We start from the raw sequence: 25,211 nt of genomic DNA, 5'->3' as shown, positions 1-25,211 counted from the left end.
ACCCAGAAGATTTGTCACAAACATCGATTAAGACAATGATGACAATAATCACATGAAAAAAAAACGACTTAAATTCTGGACCTTTGGCAGTGAGGGGGGTTTGTTCGAACCACCCGAACCCCTCCGCCTACGGGCTTGCACTCAATATTCAGCTACTGTGTTCTGTGAAGGTCCTAATAAGAACCAGAGTCTCATTCTTTCACTGAACTTTGTGTTTACAAGCTGTTTATCGGTCGTGTTATGGTGAAGGTAATATTTATGCTGTCTTTTAGGAATTTTGCAGCATTTGCAGTGTGTGCAGTTGGAGCTGTTGTCATCAGTGCTGGAACTTATTATGTTTGTAAGCAGGGAAATAAAGAGAGAAGGGGACCTCAAATACACACCTTTCCATGAAGGTAGGTTTATTTCTATGAGTGCTTTCTTGAAGGCTACACTGTGGTGGTCATGTTAGACCAGGGGTCTCATTTATAAAACTGTGCGTAGGATCCCTACTAAAAGTTTACGTAAAGCCAAAAATGGCGTATTCTAAAAAAAAATTTCAGGGGGTCTCAGGGCGTAGCCACTGTCACCTGCAGGTTATAATTATATTAAAAACAAAATTGTTACAGTTTCTACTTTTTAATATTGTTAAACTCACCAAGAAGCCAGCCATCACGTACTGCGCCTGCATTTAGTCTGTTCCCTACACTGCTATGTGTCAAGATAAAGGAATCATGTGTTGAACCAGGCCAGCGTGCCACAATGTTTGTGAGGGTCATGTTGGAGTCACATATGATTTGCACATTAATAGAATGCACATGCTTTCTATTAACATAAGCAAATTCATTTTCAGGTGGTGCCCTTATAGCAACATGAGCACAGTCAATTTCACCGATTACATTTGGGAAACCAGACATTGCTGCAAATTGCATTTTAATTTCGGCCTGTTCTCGCACAGTGTAGGGGAACCTGATGTATCGACTACCCATATTAAGTATACCATTCAAAACGACAGATATTATGGCACTCAGGGACGGCTGTGATATACCAGACCTATAGGGTGAGATGATTTCATATACAAAAAGGTCTTAGACACAAAGTTGAGGAATACTTAGTTTTTTTTATATAAATAATTTACCTGTCTGCCAATTCCTGCTGGAAACAGCCGGTTGCCAAGAACCCCAGAGTGGTGAGGACTTGTATTTGGACTGGGATGGCATGGTTCCGGCATGTTGTCCTCTCTAATACTGGACCCAATTCAGCACATAGATCTAAGAGCACAGCTCTAGGGAATCTAAATCGGCTTATTAGCCAGTCATCATAATGTGCCAGGAAATCATCATAGTCCCTGAAAACTCGTTCTCTCCTTATTCTGCCATTGGCGTAATCCTCCAACAGTGCCAGCAGTGCCATCATGAAGCATTACATACCCGGGTCACCGAAGGATTTATATGTTTCTAGCAATTAGACTGATCGTTAACACCTTGACAAAATCACAGAATTAATTTGTGGGCGAAAATTTAAGACGAAACCGTTATAGTGAACACATGCTTCTTCATGACGGTTTTGTAATGAACACCGTAATAGTTAGGACCGATGATGAGTAGCGATTGTGCTTCATGACTGTATTTGCAGACTTTGACATTTTATGATAGCTATATGTACATTAAGGAAAATATTTCGTTTTTACACTGTGTTCTGCAGTTCTCTAATAAAAGGGTATTTCATGCTATTCTGTATCACATGTAGTCGCACCGTCTCCTCCTGCGCTCCTGTTGTGGACAATGTGACTGTAGGGCAGCGCTGATTATTCATTCATTCATTCATTCATTCATTCATTCATTCATTCATCTTCTACCGCTTATCCGAACTACTCGGGTCACAGGGAGCCTGTGTCTATCCTCAGGCGTCATTGGGCATCAAGACAGGATACACCCTGGACGGAGTAGCGCTGATTATTATTATTATTTTATTTTTAATACATTTTGAATTACGTTTGGATTTTACTAGATGTATATAGCCTAAAACAATCGGCACAAATAACACTTTTGGATTTAATCTCCCTGATAATGTGGATATAACGTATGAAATGGGGTGAAAATTAAATGTCATTAATTATTATAATCGTTCTTCTCACATGTATTTTCTACAATCTAACTTCAGTTCACGACCTCACCATCTGTGTCGCCAATTCCCTTTGTCTCCAGAATCAGCATACGCACGTCTCAAAGTTTGCTTAAAGGTGCGTACGTTTTCCCGTCAAGTTTGTTTTTTATAGATCACAACCTTTGCGCAAAAACTGGTGTACACACGTCTCCAGCCCCGTTTTGTGCGTACGCACGCTTTATAAATGAGACCCCAGATCTTGGGCTTATTGTGCTGGTGTGTGTTCTTTTAGACAGACAAACGAACATGAGCTGCTGCTCCTTCACATAATTTTATTCTTCTGACTTCAGTAACAAAACATACACACGTGATTCTGGAAGTCATTGTATCAGATGACCACTAGATGTCCTCATAACCTCATAAATGTATAACATATACAATATGTTACATCCCCCTTCTTAAAGGTGGCGTGTACATTGTTTGAAAGCCAATGTTGACATTTGAAATCCGCCCACACATACAAACGTAACCCAGGCAACTAATGGATTATTGACTTTTTCAACAGAATGAACAAAAAAGTGCTGAGTTACTTTCAGGAGTAAAAAAAGAAAGAAAACAATTTAAGTTTGTTTAAAAAAAAAATCACAAAAACGACTCTTCAGTTTGGTGAATCGGTTCCAACCGTTCAAGAGATGTTTTGAGCCGAATCAAAGAATCGACACATTGCCGTTGTACTACAATATTTTTTCCGGAAGCCTTCATAACATATTATGATGTCATACCTTTTTTAAATCACAGCCCACAAAACATTCCCTGTTTAAGCACCTAAACGACTCCAAAGGGTCCAAAACTTTCAAGAGCCGATTTGATACAGTAAATGGATTCAAAGAATCGATTCATTCCCAAACGACACACCAACACTATTTACCTCAGCGAAATCTCTAAGTCAGGGCTATTCAATTAGTTTGTCATGTGGGTCAGTTCATGAAAAGCGTCCCAAACGAGGGCCGTGTTGTATTTTGAAACTGCATTAGAACATGAACTGAAATTTAAGTGCAAATAAAATAAGTTCACAATATGGAAAATATCATTGTTTCATGGTGTTTTTTCTCTCACAGGAGCTCGTGCTCGCGTCACTCGAACAAAGTCACGTGACTCCTGCTCTGTACTGCGACTGCGCAGAAGACTGAACTGAGAGAAAATACAGTTTATTAACAGTTTATTCTTCCACTTCTGAAGTCTGTCACCATATTATAAAGGATTGAGGAAGGAGTCTGAATAATTCCAGAGTGCACTGTATGTTAAGTGGACTGTTAAGCAGAAAACTGTTAAAGATATAAGATAATAAAGGTCTTTTACACACAGTAGGTTGTGTTTCCACCAGCAAGCAGCACAGAAAGACAGAGCAGTTTGAGTAAAGTTTATTATTTCTGAGGAGACATTGAACATTTTTATATCAACTATAATAAACCCATCCTAATACAGTTAAATAGTCTGTTTCTACATTCTGCATTCATTACTGTTCCAGTTTCTGCACACAAAATGTCCAGTGTAGCTCAGGGACAAATTAAATCTCACACCTCACTTATAGTTTTTATAAACACTTTTACTAACATTTTATTTTGTATAACAAAACCTCACAGATGATTTATTACTCCAAATCCTGACTCCAGCGTATAGAGGCTGAGTGAATGTGGTGTGGACTCTGTGGAGGAGCCTCATGGTGTCAGAGACACTGTAGAAGGACAGAGTTCCTGCACTGTGATCCACATACACTCCTATTCTGGAGGGTGATGGACCTCGGAGCTCAATATAAATGTTGTTGTGCCAGAAAGAGACATAGGAAGAAGAACACTCCAGACTCCAGGACTGACTGTTGTGACCCAACCCACACTCATTACCCCCTCCTTTCCTGCTGATCTCTTTATATGACACTGATATGTCCACATCATCACCGCTCCACTCCACCTCCCAGTAACAGCGTCCACACACACTCTCCTTACACAACACCTGAGGCCAGGAGTCAAATCTCTCTGGATGATCAGAGTATCGCTGTTGTGTCTCACTCCATCTCACCACTCTGTTCTTCTTAGAGAGAATGAGATGATAATTTACTGTGTTTGGATCCAGAGTCAGATAACAGAAATCTACAGTAATAAAATGTCCACATGTTAGATGTTAATCACAGGATTTATAATAAGTGTGTGTGAGACACCTGTCTGTGTTTCTATCCTCCTAATGCAGCTCTATAAACATGGATCAGATTTAGATCAACAATACAGACATTTTAACACTGTGTGTGTATGTGTGTGTGTGAATGTGTGTGTGTCTGTGTGTGTGTTTGTGTCTCTCTGTGTGTGTGTATGTGTGTGTGTTTGTGTGTGTGTCTGTGTGTGTCTGCATGTGTATGTGTGTGTATGTTTGTCTGAGTGTGTGTGTGCGTCTGTGTGTGTATGTGTGTGTGTGTGTTTGTGTCTCTGTGTGTGTGTGTCTGTGTCTCTGTGTGTGTGTATGTGTGTGTGTCTGTGTGTGTCTGCATGTGTATGTGTGTGTGTATGTTTGTCTGTGTGTGTGTGTGTGTCTGTGTGTGCGTCTGTGTGTGTCTGTGTGTGAGTGTGTATTTGTGTGTGTGTGTCTCTGTGTGTGTTTCTGTGTATGTGTGTGTGTCTGTGTGTGTATTTGTACAGTATGTGTGTGTGTGTGTGTATTTGCATGTGTGTATGTGTGTGTGTGTGTGTGTGTGTGTGTGTGTGTGTGTGTGTGTGTGAATGTGTGTCTGTGTGTATGTGCGTGTGTGTTTGTGTGTGTGTGTCTGTATGTATTTGTTTGTGTGTCTGTGTGTGTGTGTGTGTGTGTGTGTGTGTGTAAAACCTACACTGCAGAAAATCTTCTCTGCTCTTTGGTTCTGAAGGTAAAATCATCTGAACTGCTGCAGCTTTGGAGACACAGAGACAAAATGGAGACAGAAAAATGAGGTGGAAACAGTTTAAAGTGTGAAAGTGAAAAATTTGCTTCCTCACGTTTATTTCAGACGTCAACAACGTCACCATCTCAATTTATTCATCAGCTACGATTTTCTCCACAAATGTAAGATTTGTACTTTGTTTGTCTGCTAAATTGATCTTGATGTCATTTACAAGACTGATGCTAATACTGTGTGATTTTCTGCAGTCTTGTTCCTGCTTACTTCTTATTTCTGTTAGATGAATTTTATGGCTCTTTTTACTGTGATACAGAAACAATGTTTGTTTGTTCACCTTGTGGTCTGATTTTGTTGAATTTCTCCTCACAGATTTGTTCGACTCGTTTTTTCAGATCTGAGAGAGATTTCCTCACTCCACCAAATGAGAGATGTTGATTGACAGTGAAGCTGGGTGAGTCGTCACATCCAGGAGAAACACAGAGAGACGGGAAACTCTACAGAGAGGAAACACATCATAGAGAAGGAGAAAAGTGGACGAGAGGAACGAATGAATCTCAGACTGAATCAGAACAAAGACACACTTGTGATCTCAGACAGGAACATTTCTTGTTGCTGTAATGAGCTTTTAGGAGGAAACTTTGTGAGGAACAGCGCCCTCTGTAGATCAGACAGTGAATGTTACCTGGAGGAAGTGGAGGTCATCGTGTGTGTGTGAAAGCTGCTCCAGCTCAGTGACTCTCCTCTTAAGATCAGCAATCTCCTGCTCCAGTTGATTCAGGAGTCGTTCAGCCCGACTCACTTCATCTTTCTCCTGAGCTCTGATCACCTCCGTCACCTCCGAGCGCTTTTTCTCCATGGAGCTGATCATCTCAGTAAAGATCCTCTCACTGTCATCTACTGCTGCCTGTGAACATATCTGTAAGGACACACACACACACAGACACACACACACACACACACACACACACACACACACACATACACACACACACAGAGATCCATTTAAAAATCAACTCTTTCTCTCATAGTGACTCTATAATGTGTGTGTTTACGTGAATCTCTCAGTTTCCTCCTCACCTTAATAATGTCCACAGTCTGTTTCAGCTCCTGCACCTTCTTCTGCTTCTCCTGGATCCTCTGATGGGATTTTATCTGATCCTCCTTTAACTCATTCTGAGACCAAATAAAATAGGCTTAATTAATAGAAATAAAAGTAAAATACAAAGAATTGTAGCTGTAATTAAATAAGAAACTACAATCACTGTCCCCAGCACACATCATCACACTCATCACCCTCTCCTTTCCTGCTGATCTCTTTATATCAGACTGCTCTTAACATGGTGCCCTGTGATGATGTGGAGTCCCATCAGGGTGAATTCTCCTGGTTACCACCAGAGGCTCCTCAACCTGGATCATGACAAATATATCTAGACCAAACTATGAGCAGAAGCTTCCCAGATCTCCAGCTCAGGGTTCTTTTTACATTTCCACAATCACTTTCACTCACTCGTTTAGTTGAAGGTGTTGTTTGTACTCGAAAATGACCTTAAACATCTTCCACTGGTATTACACCATATGTTATATGTAGATATATAGTATTTTATGTTGTAAATTAGTATTTTTAAATTAATTGTAAACTTTAATTTTATGTATTCATTTATTAATTTTGATTCTTATTTCATATATATTTGTTATTTTTTTCTCTTCTGTTTCTATACTTCTGTAAAGTTGCTTTGAGACAATATGAATTGTTAAAATAAATTGAATTAGAATTTAAATTTGATTTGTAGTGTGTGTGCATATATAAATATAAAGTAAATATAAATGTGTCTTAAAGAAGCTTCAACACTTTTAGAAGTAAAACAAAATAGACTTTGAAATCAGAATAAAGTGGCACATGACCGTGTTAAATATCATCATCAACATCATCTTCATCATCATCATCATCATCATCATCATCATCATGCCATTGGCTGTTTAAAGTACACTGACTGGTCTGAGGTGTTTCACACGTCTTTACAAAACACACTTTGACTTTTAATAAAAATCCACCTTACACTGAATGACAGTCATATAACCAATCAGATCACCTCAATAGAAATTAGATTAGAAATAGAATTTGTAGAAATTGACTTAAAAAAGAATAATAATATCCAGTTCTCACCTGTTTTTTAGTTCTTTCTGCTTTAGATGAAACAGCAGGAGAAGCAGCTTGGAGTTCAGTCTTCTTCAGTTTCTCCACCACTTCAGCCAGCATGTTGTTCCTGCGTAGAACAGGCCTTGGAGTGAAAGTCTCTCTACACTGAGGACAGCTGTAGACGCCATTCACATCCTCCTGATCCCAGTGAGCATTAATACACACCGTACAGAAACTGTGTCCACAGGGAGTAGTCACTGGATCATTCAGGAGATCCAGACACACTGGACATCTGAAGTGATCCTGACCTACTGAAATACTGGCCTCTGCCATTTTCCTGCACTGAGAGAGTGAGTGGGTTCATTGGTTGGTTCGTTCCTTGGTTTGTTGGTTGGTTTGTTTGTTGGTTAAGTTTCGTTTTTGTAAGTTTTGTGTTATAGTGTAACAGAGAGAGAGAAGCTGCTGCTTTACAGAAAAAAGGAGCTCAGGTTTTTTTTTAAATCAGAATCAGAATCAGAATTAGAATCAGGTTTATTGGCCAAGTGTGTTGATGTTGACACACACAAGGAATTTGGTTCCAGCAGTTTGTGACTCTCAAAAGTACAGACATAAATAACACTATACTATACAAACTATACAAGAAAACAATGCAGACGATGAGATACAATGTAGACAGAATGAGTATAAAATATGAATAAAGAATGAATAAAATATATAAAATATGAATATAGAATATGATCAGTTATGTACATAAAGTGTGAGAGTGTAAATAACAATATTGTGTAATATTATGCTTTTTGTACAATATACAGCAGTAGTGTGTAATATATACAGATGATGTGATGACTGACAGTCCTGATAATGCAGTACATATAGATATGAAGCAGTGAATATAATTATGGTGAGGTGTTAATCAGGGTGATTGTCTGGGGAAAGAAACTGTTCCTGTGTCTGGCAGTTTTAGTAAGTAAAGTTCTGTAGCGCCTGAGAGAAGGGAGGAGCTGAAAGAGGTTGTGTTCAGGGTTTGAAGGGTCAGTGGTGATGTTTACTGCCCGGTTTCTGGTTCTTGTGCCGTACAAGTCCTGGGGGGTGGGCAGGGGGGCGCCAATTATTTTTTCTGCTGTTTTTACTGTGTGTTACGGTCTGTTCCTGTCCTGTTTTGTTGCTGCACCAAACCAGATGGTGATGGATGTGAACAGGACAGATACAATGACTGCAGTGTAGAACAGCATCAACAGCTCCTGTGGCAGACCAAACTTCCTTAATTGATGTAGAAAGTACATCCTCTGATCCCTAATGATCAAGGCTGATGTGACGGTGGCAAATGTCAAAAATCAAAAAAACTCCCTGAGAGGAACCAGGCTCTAAAGGGAACCCATCCTCATTTGGGTGACACTGGACAGTAAATGATGTAAATGTAAATAATGTCCTTTCTTCACAAGTTTTTAGTCAAGTGGAATTGTACAACCAAGTCCTTCTGATGAACTAACGGTCAGCGTTATTTCTGAGGTCATTACAGTGATGCCTCGAGATACGAGTGCTTTGACATACAAATTTTTTTAGATACGAGCTGTGATTCGACCATATTTTGATATCGACCATATCTTGAGATACGAGCAAATTTTTGAGATACAAGCATCCAAGCCGCCACCGCAGAAACAAAGATCCCCAACAACCACGTGTGCTCTGTTTCCCCCGCCTCAGCTTCCCGCGTCTCACTCGGTTAAAGCCGCCTTTCCACTGCACACGAAACAGGAAGTCATTCATTTCCTATGGAGAGTCGCAAAGGTCCTGCGTGAGGTGCCGACCATCTGTGGATCCATAATTTTCGGATCCGTTTTAAACGTTGGATCCGTTAAAAAATTTTAACTTGTGCGACTACACCGCATCCGATATGCCGAACGGACAGGTTTTTATTAAAACGACCAGCAGATGTTAGTGAGGAAAGAGTGACAAAAAAGGCAAAAACAAGTGAAGAGAAATGCGATGAAGAAAGTTAAGCAAAATTAATGTAAAGAAACAGAAATTGTAGCAGTTAAGTTAAGAGAAATCAAGCATCGCGTTAGTTCTGGCAGGTCACGTCGTCAAGCGTGCATCAGCTGTTAGCTGTCCAAGACGCGCACCAATCCAGTTACGACATCCATATTACCCGACCATTTAAATTCCCATCTTCCGTGAAGTAAAAACAGTTTATTTTTTTAACATTCTCTTTATTACTGTCTGTTTTTATACAATATTTGTCATTTATAAATACAGTACTGTACATTTTTCATATTCAAAACATATAAACAAAACAACTGGAGTGGAATTTTGCGAGCTGGAACGGATTAATGGGATTTCAATTAATTTAAATGGGGAAAATTGCTTTGAGATACGAGCAATTTGAGATACGAGCAAAGTCACGGAACGAATTAAACTCGTATCTCGAGGTATCACTGTATTGATGTTCCAGGATGGCGGCGTGGCAGTAGCAGTCAGCGGCCACTCTGGATACAAAATCAGGTCAAGTCAAGAAGTCAAGAAGCTTTTATTGTTATTTAACCATATATATCTGACACAGTACACAGTGAAATGAGACAACGTTTCTCCAGGACTATGGAGCTACATAGAACAAGGACAGAGCTAAGGACTTAAAGTAAGTTAGTCCTAGACACATAAAGTGCATCTGTACAAACTGGTGTACACAGTGTGAGACAGAAGACAATACAAATCACTACAAGACAATACACAAAAGCAGCGCCGACCAGAATACATACTATACATTCTATAGTACATGTGCAAAATACTGGAATGAACACTTGTGGGTTCGAGTCTCGGGCCGGCCACGACTGAGGTGCCCTTGAGGAAGACACCGAACTAGTGTTAATTTCGTCACCTATTTTTAATTTAGTCTTAGTCTTGTGCCAAATGTCCTTGTTAGTTTTAGTCATATTTAGTCATTCACATATCTTTTTTGTTAGTCTTAGTTTTAGTCGACTAAAAGTCTCATTATTTTAGTCTAGTTTTAGTCAAAAGAAAACTCAAGGTATCTTAGTCAAGTTTTAGTCGACTAAAAGTCTTTTAATTTTAGTCTAGTTTTAGTCAGAAAATTGTAGCTTGACCACATCTGGAATCTATTGTAAGAATAAATACAACGAGGCCTCATTAAATGCAATAATATCAGGAACACAAGTGTTATAGTGGAAATAAATAACTTAATGAAAAGCCTAAAATCAAAACTGTAGGTGTATATATATATATATATATATATATATATATATATATATTGCACACACCATTATTGATGATATTTGGAGTAGTGTTAATTTCGTCAGACGAGACGAGACGAAATATGTTCGTCAACAACCTTTTTTTCATGACTAAGACGAGACGATGACAAGACTGCACCACTGTCCAAAAACGCTGACTAAGACTAAATTAACATTTTCGTCTCATCTTTTTTCGTCAACAATAATGCATGTTAATTTAGTCTTAGTCAGCGTTTTTGGACAGTGGTGCAGTTTTGTCATCGTCTCCTCTTAGTCATGAAAAAAAGGTTGTTGACGAACATATTTCGTCTCGTCTCGTCTGACGAAATTAACACTACACCGAACCCCCCAAACTGCTCCCCGGGAGCCGCAGTATAAATGGCTACCCACTGCTCCGGGTGTGTGTTCACAGTGTGTGTGTTCACTGCTGTGTGTGTGCACTTTGGATGGGTTAAATGCAGAGAACGAATTCTGAGTATGGGTCACCGTACTTAGCCGTATGTCACGTCACTTTCACTTTTATGAGGTATTGTAATGAATTGTGCAAAACAGCAATTGACCGAAATGTGAAAAACAGAATGTGCAAAGAGCAAAACCAGTGTGCAGAACATCATGTAAACAGTTTGAAATGGGTGGTGCTGTAGACATGGATGTAGATCAGTGCAGTCTCTACAGTTGAGCGCATTTGTGTGTGTGTGTGTGTGTGTGTGTGTGTGTGTGTGTGTGTGTGTGTGTATTGTTCTCGGTGCAGGTCAGTTCAGTTATTGAGGAGTCTGATGGCTTGTGGATAAAAACTGATACACAGTCTGGTTGTGAGGCCTGAATGTTACGGTACCTTTTTTTAGACAGCACAATGGTGAAGAATGTGTGTGAGGGATGTGTGTGGGGTGAAGAGTGTGTTTGAGGGGTGTGTGAGGTGATGAGTGTGTGAGGGATGTGTGTTGGGTGACGTGTGAGTGTGAGGGCTCATCCATAATGCTGCTGGCGGATGCAGCGTGTGGTGTAAATGTCCATGATAGAGGGAATAGAGACTCCAATGATCTTCTCAGCTGTCCTCATTATCCACTGCAGGGCCTTGTGATCAGAGATGGTGCAGTTCCCAAACCAGACAGTGATACAACTGCTCAGGATGATCTCAATGGTCCCTCTGTAAAATGTAGTCAGGATGGGGGGAGGGAGATGGGCTTTCCTCAGCCTTCGTAAGAAGTAGATATGCTGCTGGGCTTTCTTGGTGATGGAGCTGGTTCTGAGTGACCAGGTGAAGAACAGCATCACCAGCACCAATACACTGGGCATTGGGGCCAACTGCTGTTCACTCTGCTAACTCATGACTGTGTAGCAATTCACAGCTAGAACCACATCAAATTCACTGATGACAACCATGGTGAGCGGGGTTGCGCTCGGCCCTCCTGCTCGGCTGTGGACGTCGCTCGGCCCTCCTGCTCGGCTGTGGACGTCGCTCGGCCCTCCTGCTCGGCTGTGGACGTCGCTCAGCCCTCCTGCTCGGTTGTGGACATCGCTCGGCCGCTTTGGCTGCGCCGCCGTGTGCCTTGCTCCCCCCACCTGTCTTGCCGTGTTCCTCGCTCCCCCCACCTGCCTCACCATGTGCCTTGCTCCCCCACCTGTCTCGCTGTGTGCCTTGCTCCCCCCTCCTGGACCTTGTCAGGACTGTTAAGACGGATTGGCATGTCGGGAGCCGCGTCTCGAGGGCGGGGTACTGTCAGGACTCAGCCTGGACTTTGGCCATGTGCATTTGTTTATGTTCTGTGTTCATGTGTCTGCCCTGCCCTTGTCTCTTCCTCCCCACCTCTGCACACCTTTCCCTCATGTGTCTAATTATTAGTATTAGTATTTAGTCAAGCCGCGTTGCCTTGAGCATCACGGAATCCTCTGTTGTCTTCGTCCTGTCTAGTCTGTGTCCTAGTTTTTGTGTTATGTGTTTTTTTTTATTTTATTAAAATCCTGTTTTCGTTAAGCTATCCTGCATTTGGGTCTGTTTTTATTTAAGTTATGCCCACAAGCGTTCTATCCTCTGATTGTGGGCACTGTGTCCAGTAATAACACTGCCTCTATTTAACCCCCTCTCTCCAGCATATACCGGGCAACCCCTGTGTTTTCCATGCCATGGTCACAGTGTCCCTCTTTGGTTCCTGGTTCCATCCAGTACTTGCATTAAAAAAACTTGATTTTACAAAATAAAATGAAAGGTGAAATTTTACAGTGGTTTCAACACTGCATTAATAATTAATATAAATACTGTAACCACTGTTGTCAACTGAGGGGGGCACGGTGGCTTAGTGGTTAGCACGTTCGCCTCACACCTCCAGGGTTGGGGGTTCGATTCTGCCTCCGCCTTGTGTGTGTAGTTTGCATGTTCTCCCCGTGCCTCAGGGGTTTCCTCCGGGTACTCCGGTTTCCTCCCCGGTCCAAAGACATGCATGGTAGGTTGATTAGCATCTCTGGAAAATTGTCTGTAGTGTGTGATTGGGTGAGTGAATGAGAGTGTGTGTGTGCCCTGCGATGGGTTGGCACTCCGTCCAGGGTGTATCCTGCCTTGATGCCCGATGACGCCTGAGATAGGCACAGGCTCCCCGTGACCCAAAAATATTTCGGATAAGCGGTCGAAGATGAGTGAATGAATGAATGTTGTCAACTGTTGGCTGCAAAAGTAAGACTATGAAAAGCCTTAGAGTACATTAACAGTTTTTGCATTCATATCTTGATATAATAGTGTATTAAAATACCGTAATTGATTGGGAGTTTGAACGTGGTTTATTCTTTGTCGGATTGCACAGCGGTGGCGGAAGGCCCATCCAACTGGGTCAAGCTGTTGCAGGCAATGTCTCACATGCCAGTGTAGTGGTTTAAAAACATCAATATGATTAACTTTTACAGTTCATAGCTATTATCAGTTTGTTAACTGCAACACAAGGCTAAGGCAAAATGATTAATTAATGTGATGTTCATTATTGTTCTAATTCTGTTGGTTAACTAAATTAGATATAATTCAAGGAGTGTCCAGTAGGGGGTACTCAAAGGCTGCCAGGAGTAGCTGACTCAAGCTATGCTGTGCGTCACAGCCAATACAGCTCAGCACACAAACAACAGCACGAGTCTATTTTATTAATATATATTTTCCCCCTTTTCAAGGGGTGCAACACCAGCATTGTATTCTGATGTGGTGTGATTTTAGGCATCCTAACACACACCTTTCACCTGCATTTGGAGTGGTATTAAGGGTTTCACTAATCTCTGTCAAGTCCTCATCAGACATTCTCGTATAGACCAGTGTAGTGTTAATTTCGTCAGACGAGACGAGACGAAATATGTTCGTCAACAACCTTTTTTTTCATGACTAAGACGAGACGATGACAAGACTGCACCACTGTCCAAAAACGCTGACTAAGACTAAATTAACATGCATTATTGTTGACGAAAAAAGACGAGACGAAAATGTTTTGTATAAAATAAAAACTAAGATAAAATCTCTCTTCATTTTCGTCTACAATTGTCTCTGCTTTTTCATCAGCTGTTACGCCTTTAAAATATTCAGCATGAGTTCGCGGCTTCGCTGTTGCTCAAGTTACAGGTCTGCGAAGCGGATCCCGCTTATTATATTGTTACCTACCAAATAAATCAATAATTTGACTCAAAATGATGATTTAAAAAGGAGTTTATTGATTTAAAAACAATTGTATTGTTTCCGCTAAAGAAAATAGTGCGCTCTGTCTCTACGGTTAGAATCCTGTGTGTCCATGGCAACGCTCTGTTTTTCATGGCAACGGTGTGTTATAGTTCGCAGCGGTCTGTTATCAAGTAATAAAATGGTGTGTGTGTAGAAAGAATTCGTCCACACGCCGCTCAAATAAATAAATAAATAAAATCTCCTGAGCACAAGTCCACCCCTGGTCTAGTCAGGCTTTTTGTGTTAAATTATATTTCCTGTCTCTGCTCAGGCTCTTTTATTGTACATGACAGCTTATGTCCCGATGACCGGTCTTTGCATTACGATTAAAAGCAGTATCAATAAAGTAAAAAATGTCATGTGCGGTCAAGTTCGAGTGTATGCACTGTTTAAACGTGTTCTCAACTTCTCACTGATACTTTTGTGATTCGCGGAGTTTTGACAAGTTTTATAGCCTTGATATTGTTTCTTATTCAAAATTGGTGACAGAAAAAAACTCAGCACCCCCCAACCTGAAACCTCTTCCCACCCCCCTGTCACCATCACATCATAATCAAAATTAATAATTAGGCTTAAAAGCAAATGTATATGTAAGGGAATCAAGTTTAACAATTACTTGTAATATTGCTCCAAATATCATCAATAATGGTGTGTGCAATACCATGTATAACTTGCATTAAGTCGGTAATTTATATATATATATATATGCACACACATACACACCTACAGTTTTGATCTTAGGCTTTTCATTAAGTTATTTATTTCCTCTATAACACTTGTGTTCCTGATATTATTGCATTTAATGAGGCCTCGTTGTATTTATTCTTACAATAGATTCCAGATGTGGTCAAGCTACAATTTTTTGACTAAAACTAGACTAAAATTAAAAGACTTTTAGTCTACTAAAACTTGACTAAGATACCTTGAGTTTTCTTTTGACTAAAACTAGACTAAAATGATGAGACTTTTAGTCGACTAAAACTTGACTAACAAAAAAAGATATGTGAATGACTAAATATGACTAAAACTAACAAGGACATTTGGCACAAGACTAAGACTAAATTAAAAATAGGTGACGAAATTAACACTAGACCAGTGGTCCAATTTCAAGTTTGGAAAAAACATTCAATTCAATTCAATTCAAGTTTATTTGTATAGCGCTTTTTACAATGGACATTGTCTCAAAGCAGCTTTACAGAACATAAACATAGAACAGAAGATAAACATAAGGAGTAATATAAAGAATTAATATAATAAAAATTCAAGATATATATAGTTCACAGTGTGTAGGTATGTATGTATGTATGTATGTATGTATGTATGTATGTATGTATGTGTATTTATCCCCAATGAGCAAGTCTGAGGTGACTCAGGCAGCAGTGGCAAGGAAAAACTCCCTTAGATGGTAAAGGAAGAAACCTCAAGAGGAACCAGACTCAAAGGGGAACCCATCCTCATATGGGTGACACTGGGGGTGTGATTATAAATATACAGTCAATCAAATGCTGTATTGGTGTAGGGATTACATGGAGTTCAGATCTCTTCTTTAGTATCACAGAGTCCAACTGGAGCTGGTAGATCTGTAGATGTCTCAGGATTCTCACAAAGTCGGCCTCATCTCAGTGGAGGTCCAAAAACTTCATCGCACGGAAGAAGATCGGAGCTGGTACAATGTCTGGATGTCTCGGCATGGGTAGAAAAAGAGAAGAGCAGTGCAGAGGGATTAACACATCTGCTGTTTATAAAAATGTGCAAGTCTAATGTAATAGTGCACAATATAATGGGATGTGTTATGTGTACGCCTGACTAAAGAGATGAGTTTTTAATCTACATTTAAACTGGGAAAGTGTGTCTGAGCCCCGAATACTATCAGGAAGACTATTCCAGAGTTTGGGAGCTAAATAAGAAAACGCTCTACCACCTTTAGTAGACTTAGATATTCTGGGAACTACCAGAAGTCCTGAGTTTTGTGATCTCAGAGAACGTGAAGGATTGTAACGTGTCTGAAGACTAGTTAGATACATGGGAGCTAAACCATTAAGAGCCTTGTACGTAAGTAGCAGCAGTTTTTAATCAACTCTAAACTTAACAGGTAGCCAGTGTAGAGATGATAAAATTGGGGTTATGTGGCCATACTTTCTTGTCCTAGTGAGAACTCTGGCAGCTGCATTTTGGACTAACTGTAGCCTATTTATTAAAGATGCAGGACAACCACCTAGTAATGCATTACAATAGTCCAGTCTAGAGGTCATGAAAGCATGAACTAGCTTCTCAGCATCAGATACAGACAGGATGTTTCTCAGCTTGGTAATATTTCTAAGGTGGAAGAAGGCTGTGTTTGTAATATGGTGATATGATTTTAAAGACAAGTTACTGTCTAATAAACACCCAGGTCTTTCACTGTCGAGCTACTAGTAACAGTACATCTCTCTAAATGGAAGTTAAAGTGTGAGAGTTTCTGTGTACTGGTTTTTGGACCTATAAGTAGTATTTCTGTCTTATCAGAGTTTAACAACAGAAAATTACAGCTCATCCAGTCTTTTATCTCTCTAAGGCATTGAGTTAATTTGGACAATTTAGTTATTTCATCTGGTTTTGATGAGATATATAACTGTGTGTCGTCAGCATAACAATGGAAACTAATCCCATGTCTTCTAACAATGTTCCCTAATGGAAGCATGTATATCAAGAAAAGCTGAGGTCCTAGAACTGATCCTTGAGGGACCCCATAATAAACTGTTAATAAACTGGAGGGTTCACCATCTAATTCTACAAAATGGTATCGATCAGACAGGTAGGATCTAAACCAACTTAAAGCCTGTCCATGAATACCTGTGTAATTTTGTAAACGATCTAGGAGAATGTTGTGATCTATAGTGTTGAATGCAGCACTAAGGTCAAGTAGAACTAATAGGGACATACAGTCTTGGTCTGAAGCTAAGAACAAGTCATTTGTAACTTTCACAAGTGCAGTTTCTGTGCTATGATGGGGCCTGAAACCTGACTGAAACTCTTCGAGGATGTTGTTCTCCTGTAAGAAGGAGCTCAGTTGAACAGACACAACCTTTTCTAGTATTTTAGACATAAACGGAAGGTGTGAAATAGGTCTGTAATTTGATAGTTCATTTGTATCTAAATTAGGTTTTTTGATGAGTGGCCTAATGACTGCCAACTTGAAAGACTTAGGGATGTAACCTAAAGATAACGAGGAGTTAATAATATAAAGAAGAGGCTCACCAGCTTTAACACTTCTTTCAGTAATTTAGTTGGAATGGGGTCTAGTGAACAAGTTGTTGATTTTTTGCTGTAGTAATAAACTTATCTAACTCTTCCTGTCCTGTACTTGCAAAGCAATGTAGTTGAGTAGTGATGCTCCGATTGATCGGCCACCGATCATGATTGGCCGATATTAGCTAAAAATAGCTTGATCGACGAACCCCAAAAGCGCCGATCAAAAAAGTCGATAACGTGACGTAAATTACTCGCGCGACTTTTTCACACGTGCATGCACGGCGCACAGGTAAACAACAGCAGAGCGGAGCTTACCAGTGGCAACATGAGTTCTCCCGTCTGGAAGTTTTTCAAAGTGTCCGATAAAGACGTAAAGTTAGCCGTTTGCAATGTATGTCGTGATGAAATCCCTCGAGGTGGAAGCAAGCAACGGCATTTTAATACCACTAACATGATTAGGCATCTTAGAACACGCCATACAACTGAATATGCAGAGTATGAGAAACTAAACCAGCCGAAGCCAACAACATCCCCATCCCTCAACCAGCCGACTGTGAGTGATGCATTTAAACTAGTAGTGAGTGTGTGAGTGATGCCTTTTCTGATTGAGACCTGAAGGAATTTGTACATTCTATTAGTAGGCCGAGGCCCAGCATGTTTTGGTTTGAAACATTTTGTGGCCAATTGTTTAATTTTAATATATTAAAATTTTTATTTACATTTTATTTACATTTTACAAGTAGCCTGGGCCTATGTAACCTCATACCACCACAAGTTCATCTGGTTGGTAACTATCTGCTTGGCCTCCTTGTTTCTCTGCCTTGTTATTTAGAAAGGATGGCATTGGCTTACAGTAGCTTTCATTATTTTTTTTTTTGGATCTGATGTAGTTGGTTCCTCAACTACATCAGACGTTCATAATAATAACAGAAAAAAAAACACTTGCCATAGTTTTGTCCTTTGTGGCAGTAGCCAGTTTTGGTGCAACAAGTTTTACATTTTGCTGCCAATTATAAAATGTAATCAGTGTATTAAGAGGCTACATCCCATTAAGCTGATCTGATGTGTGTTGGTCTGCCTGACCCCTCTTTGTTTGGAATAATTTTAAGTTACTCTGCCTTATCTGGGAAAGATGGCCTACAGTAGCTTTAAGTTCTCATTTTCTAAAATAAACACTTGGTGGTTCTTCAAGATCTTGACTGTAGCCTATTTCTACAGTTTTTTTCTCAGTACAGTTAATTTTAATCTGATTGCAGCAACAGTGTCTAATGTGCAAGTGAATGTAGCGCCTATGCTGTTAGTCATTACATCTAGATCGCCTGTGTTTAAGGGTACAGTAAGAAGTTGAGATAGATGAGGCAGGTTATTTGTGAATCTGTCTTTAGTGGTCAGAATAATACTTCTACCGAGTCGATAACGTGGTGAGACACAGTTAGTCTGTTCTACAGGTAGTGTGTACAGTATGAGGTAATGGTCTGTGATGTCATCACTTTGAGGAATGATATCTATATCAGTGACATCTTTTCTGTGTGATATTATTAAATCTAGTGTATGATTACGACGGTGAGTTGCTCTAGTGATGTTTTGTTTAAGCCCAAGTGAGTTTAGTAAGTCCATGAATGTGAGTCCTAACGCATCATTTGTGTCGTCAACATGAATGTTAAAATCTCCTACAATTAATGCTTTATCAAAGCTAACCAATATGTCAGAAAGAAAATCTGCGACTTCTCTGAGAAAATCGGTGTATGGCCCTGGGGGTCTGTACACGGTCGCTAGCGCAAGAGACATCAGGGATTTTTTCGTGTGCATGTGCGATAGTGTAACATTAAGGACAAGCACTTCAAAAGAATTAAATCTATACTGCGTTCTCTGGGTAACAGCAAGGTAATCACTAAAGATAGTGGCGACACCACCTCCACGACCAGTCTGACGAGGCTCGTGCTTATAGCTATATCCTGATGGTGTAGACTCATTTAGACCGATGTAATCATTTGGTTTAATCCAAGTTTCGGTAAGGCAGAGTGCAGTAAGGCTATTTTCTGAGATGATTTCATTTACAATAAGTGCTTTGGGTGAAAGTGATCTAATGTTCAGAAGCCCAAGCTTTAGGAACTGTTTTTGTATGTTTCTTTTGTTTCTTATGTATGCATTTTTCTGGTCAGATTACTGTAAGATTATTTTGAGAACTTCTCACATAATTACTTTTTAATCTCACTGCTCGGGGAACAGACACAGTTTCTATAGGGTGAGCTATGTGTGCATTTGTGTCAATGTGTTGAAGTGAAGGAGGGCTGTTGAAATTTAAATTTAAAGCGTAGTTTACCAGTCAGAAGGTGTGCAGCGCCCTGGAGATGTGGTCCGACAGGATCTCCGCTCCAACTCTGCTGGGGTGCAGGCCGTCAGCGCGGAACAGCCTAGGACGCTCCCAGAAAACATTCCAGTTATCAATAAAGAGTAGATTCTGAGCCTGACACCATGACTGTAACCATCCATTTAAAGCAAAAAGTCTACAGAACCTTTCGATTCCTCGCTGGTACGTTGGAAGTGGTCCGGACACGATGATCCTCGCCGTGGGCGCTGTGCTGCGAACCGTCTCCACCAGGGTGTTGAAGTCTCTCTTCAGGATCTCCGACTGCCTCAGGCTGGTGTCGTTCGAGCCGGCATGAAGAACCACAGCTCCGGTGTTTCTGCTCACGACCCTAGGTACCTGTGCAGCGACATCAAGAACACGGGCACCAGGTAAGCAGTGAGTGCGAGCCTTACCTTTAGCCACAGTAGCACAGACATGGCGGACGATGGAGTCTCCGATGATCACAGTGTCACGGTCCGTCTCGCGAAGGGGGGCAAAGCGGTTCCGGGTGGGGATCTCGAAGACCGGTGGTGGTGGAGGGGCCCGGCACACGTCCTCCGCTGCTGCACCCAGGATCCGCGGTGCCCTGCCGCTGGAGTGAACTGCCCCTGGCCAGGCCACTTCCTGGGTGCGTTGGGCCTGGACAGAGAAACACACGGAGTAGAGGTGGAGGGAGTAGTAATTATATGCCGGGAGTTTACCTAAGACAGGTGAGCAGCCGACCAGGGAGCTTCCAGCGCGGCTTTCCGCTCCCGCAGCTCGGCCTGCTTCACCTGTAGGTCGCAGATCTGCTTCTCCACGGCCTCCAGCTCCAGTTCTACCGAGTGCAGCTCGACGTGTCCTCACCTGCACTCAAAGGCAGAGACATAACTGACATGATGTTATATAGCAAGTACAACAGAGATAATTGGTGTTAAAAGGTGTACTAACGGTACTCAGGCTAACAGGCTAGTTATGCTAGCCAGCTGGGGCGGACGCTGGGAAAACAAATAAATAAAGGTATCAAAGGGTAAGGAGTATAAACTCAAGATAAATCGGAATTGAGTAAAAACTCAGCCAAGCAAACAAATGCGACACACAAACAATTCAAACACCACGTTATATGACCGTAGACGCTACAATCTAACTGCAACACAACACAACCATACGTGCCTACCCAGTGGCTAAGGCTGTCGGCGAGCACCCACTGTCATTGTTAATGCAGGTTCAGTGGCCCCCAGTTCTGTATGGCATAACACAAAACCAACAATCTAACCGCAGCAATCTAACCGCAGCACAACCATATGTGCCTACCCGGTGGCTAAGGCTGTCGGCGAGCCCCCACTGTTGTTGTTAATGCAGGTTCAGTGGCCCCCGGTTCTGTATGGCATAACACAAGACTAAAAAAGAATTCAAGGACAGCTACAAGCTCACAGCTTGGAAGATGCGAGAGCTCCAAGTCTGCTGCTGCTGCTACATGCTGCTGCTGCTACACGCTGCTGCTACTGCACGTTGCTGCTGCTGCATCTTGATGGTTTCTCCCTTCTGACTGCCGGGTAATTGAGAGAAAGGAAGAAACTGTCTGTGATCCCTGCTGAAAAATCCAGCATAAACCAGCATGAATTCCATGCTGGTCCAGGCTGGTTTTTACTGGTTCGTGCTGGTATAGTGCTGGTATAATGCTGGTCAGTGCTGGTATAGTGCTGGTATAGTGCTGGTATAGCTGGGTGGCCAGCATAGTCATGGTGTTTTCAAGCAAAACGGGGCTGGTGTAGCTGGTTAACCAGTATGATCTTTCTGGAATGAGCTTTATGGGAACAACCTTTATTTTTGCTTGTGTATGTTTCTATGTAACACATTAATATAAAATTAAAACACAATATATTGGAATATATTTAATTATAAGTGTGTTATTTCTTTTGCTCCCTCTTTTGAATAAAGAACTGAAATAACAAAGCTCAAAAACTTTGAATAACAAAGAATAAAAACATTTAAAAATCGTTTGTTAGGGATTAAAGTGTCTCCACAAATTAAATATAGTAATACCAACAAATGTTGACTTCCCGGGCTCCATGAGGGAAGCAGCATATAAATCATACAGAATGATGGTTTTTTAAAGATATATATATATAAGCAGTATTGGTATCAGTATCGGTACCGTTAAAAGTGTATAAATAAGTATCAGCATCGTATCCTTGCAAAAAAAAGTGGTATCGCTCATCCCTAATAAATAGATCGATCTCCAATAAAATCCAATAGCAGTTTGGAGTCAAACAATGCTAAAATCCATTTGTCTCAATTAAGAAGTAGTTAAGTTGTTTGTTGTTTTTTTTTAGAAAGCGGTAATGTGAAGAGATATTACCCAACATCAGCGTTGCTATGCAAACATTAAAGCAACTATGTTCACGAAGGTAAATGTAGTTCCTGCACTTTCCAAAAATAAATCTCGCAATGTTTTCGACTACATTATATACCTTACAGTGTTTATCGAAATTAGTATAAGTGCACGTGTTCCAGATCATCATGTTTTTGCCACCGTAATTAGGATTTTGTTTTGGGGTAAATAAAAAGCTTCTGCTTCTACACGACGAATCTGCTGATCACTGGGAATCAGAATGTTGGCATACGTGAGGTACCTGGATGACGGCTGCATGACAGTTGTTTCAACTAGCGAAATTAAGGACTTTAACTACGACCTGTTTGACCAAACTCAGGTTTATTGGGTACGATGGAAGCAAGACTTCTTCAGGGCACAAATACTGATGCTTAAAGGTATGTAACTTAAGCAGTAGCTGTTTTATTGTAACTCGTTCACTGCACAATATAAACAAATGAGTGATATATAGTTTTGTTTCTTATTTTGTTTCTATAATTTTTCAGAGAATAAAGAAGACATAGAGCAGGAGTTGTCTAAAGGCAAACGACTCCGGGTAGCACCTCTTAAAAACACATGGTCATCGCCACCACATACTACTTGCTCCTGGCTAAAAGAGAGAGCGGAAGCTAAGAACAAAAATGTGTGTTGTAATATATATATAAATGATACAGTAGGAATATCCAGAATGCTTTTCTTTATTAAAAAGTGAATTGCAATTCTCTAGAAAATTGTCTTGGTCTTTATTTACAGTAACTATGAATATGCACTAAGAAATGTGATATGTAACAAATGGGTTTTGTTGTGGTCTTGCTGGTATTATACTAGCATCCAAAAGACAACATATATTGACCAGAACACCAGCATCCCAGGCTGGTCGGCCAGCAAACCAGTAACCAGCACCTAATGCTGGACCAGCATACCACCATCCCAGGCTGGTCCCAGCATGCAGAACAAACCTTATGCTGGTGACCAGCAATGCTTTTTTTTTTTAGCAGGGATAGCAATCTGTCAGTATTTTTCTTCCTTTCTGTTTCTTCTTCTTACCACGAGAGCGTGATTTGAACTCGAATAAGAAAAGTTTAATAACGAATTAACTGGGAAATGTTACACGGTCAAAAAACTGTTGCGCTCCAATATTGCTTCACAAGAACTACCAGATCTTGCTGGAAATGACATCATCATCATTATAAAATATAATAATAATATAATAAATCAAGCTCTCAATTCAGTTTATTTGTATAGCGCTTTTAACAATTGTTTCAAAGCAGTTTTACAGGAGTATGGAAACAAAAGAGAGAGAAAAAGTAATAAATATATAATAAGAAGAAGAAGAAGAAGAAAAAATAAGAATAAAAATGAATTAATATATACAATTAAAGTTTAAAATAATTTTAAAAAGATTAACTTAAAATATAAAATACTATATATCTATCCCTATCCCTAATGTGCAAGCCGGAGGCAACGGCGACAAGGAAAAACTCCCTGAGATGATATGAGGAAGAAACCTTGAGAGGAATCAGACTTAGAAAGGAACCTCATCCTCATTTGGGTAATCATACAATATATCAGTCATTTACCTCAAACTTAAATATTAGGGGGGAAAACATTGGATATCATAAACTGATCAACTAACGACAGGATAAAAGAGAGTGTGTACAAATGAGAAAGGTGTAAAAGATAACAAAACCTGCTGGGGTGCAGAACCTGAACTCTCTTAATCCTAATAATCCAGGATTCTCTTTACCCGGACGTTTACTAGGACCCAGGGGAAGATTGTGTCATTGTGAAACACTGCTCTGTAGCCACATGGTGGCAGTAAAATCTAAAGCATCTCAGACACGTTTTCTCTCATTGGGTTCTGGTTCAAATTCCTTCTCACAAATAATCAGGGAGAAATCACCATCTTTTAAAGCATTCCTCAATACACACTTTCCACACTGACTAACTAATAGTCTTATTAATTACTTACTCTTTCTGTCTATTTAATGTTTTTAAGCCATAATCTCAACTCTTCATCATAAGAAGCTACATGTTTCAGGAGTTTGAGAACAGTGAGCTGGTGGAATGAAAGTGCACTGAAATCAGCTCCTGGACCAGTTTTAAAAACTCTCACTGGATTCACCTTCTGTGTGAAAGTCTTTATGTTATTGTATTCAGGTTCTTCACATGCTCTTCTTCCTGCATCGTGCCAACACCAAACCCATAAAGTCATCAAGCAGTTCAGAACAGAAGTGTCAGGACATGCTGCAGATAGCAGAAAGAACCAAGAAGATCACCTAGAGAGCTTCTTCTAATCCTGCCTCTGAGTCTTCATGCCCATCCTGGGGCTTCGTCTTACAGCCCAACCCAGGTCTCTTGTAGATTCTGGGGCTTTCTGTCTACCCTCAGGCTTCTCTGTGCTCTCTGTCTGAACTAAAGATTTCCCAGAATCCTCTGGTGTCTTGTAAAATATGGGGCTTGTTTATAATATTTTTCTGGCTTCCTGTCCATCTGAAACTTCTTCATGCCCATCCTATGGCTTTGCTCTGTCCAACCCAGGGTCTCTGAACCATCATGGGTTTTTTCCCCCATCTATGGGCTTCTTCCTGCCCCACCTGAGGCTTTGTACCTCCTTGTCATTGTCTGTCCTAGGGCTCAGTGTCTAACCTGAGAAAACTCATCAGTGTGTCAGTGTTTGGTGTTAAACCTCAGTGTGCTGCTCTGTTTTTGTCACTTAGATAAAATAGACACATTCAGTATGAACAGGACTCGAGTGTGCCGTTTTGGGTGAAACGTGTCAGACGCAGCAGTTTTAAAACAAATTGGGACGCAGCCGGTGACTCCATAGAGATTTATCATGTGGCATGAAAGTGATGGACACAGCAGCCATGAGAAGGTGGAGGAGCTTAAGGAAGACAGGGAAAGGAGTGAGGCTTGGAGGAGATCAGCGCAGAAGAGACGTTACTCAAAGTGTTTACTCTCAGAGTTATTCAGCAAACAGGACAGAAGAAAATACTAAAAATTATAAAAATAATAAACATAATCTCTCTTTCAAAATCTCCTTCAACTCAAAGCTTGAAAAAATCTAATTAATTATTGAAATTATTTACAAAAAATTACTAAATAAATTCATAACAAAAAAGTAAAAGTAGTTCTTATAAAATAGTTTGTATAAAAAGTGTTTATCAAAAGAGACAAGACAGATAGAAAGAACAAG

At 40.4% G+C, this 25,211-nt stretch overlaps 1 protein-coding gene across 1 annotated transcript; it reads right to left on the bottom strand.

Moving 5' to 3' along the window:
• Positions 1 to 3,567: 3,567 nt before the first annotated feature.
• LOC132857786 (tripartite motif-containing protein 16-like protein) lies at positions 3,568 to 21,165 on the bottom strand. The gene is made up of 8 exons (XM_060887822.1): positions 21,145 to 21,165; positions 20,073 to 20,298; positions 7,173 to 7,402; positions 6,086 to 6,181; positions 5,691 to 5,924; positions 5,343 to 5,502; positions 4,961 to 5,020; positions 3,568 to 4,232 (listed from the first exon to the last, which is right to left on the bottom strand). Exons 1-8 carry the CDS (start codon positions 21,163 to 21,165, stop codon positions 3,703 to 3,705), a joined length of 1,557 nt encoding a protein of 518 aa, XP_060743805.1. The 3' UTR covers positions 3,568 to 3,702.
• Positions 21,166 to 25,211: the final 4,046 nt, after the last annotated feature.

The sequence above is a fragment of the Tachysurus vachellii genome, chromosome 15 (genome assembly GCF_030014155.1).
Source record: "Tachysurus vachellii isolate PV-2020 chromosome 15, HZAU_Pvac_v1, whole genome shotgun sequence".
Classification (NCBI taxonomy): Eukaryota; Metazoa; Chordata; class Actinopteri; order Siluriformes; family Bagridae; genus Tachysurus; species Tachysurus vachellii.
Note: the sequence above shows the minus strand (reverse complement) of the source record. Positions and strands in the feature narration are given on the sequence as shown.

Coding starts and splice junctions, on each gene's coding strand:
- LOC132857786 (XM_060887822.1), bottom strand. CDS start 21,165: ATGCAGCAGCAGCAACGTGCA. Junction 5,925..6,085: donor AGACTGTGGACATTATTAAG/GTGAGGAGGAAA, acceptor GTGTCCTTACAG/ATATGTTCACAGGCAGCAGT. Junction 5,021..5,342: donor CAACAAAATCAGACCACAAG/GTGAACAAACAA, acceptor GTGTCTCCAAAG/CTGCAGCAGTTCAGATGATT.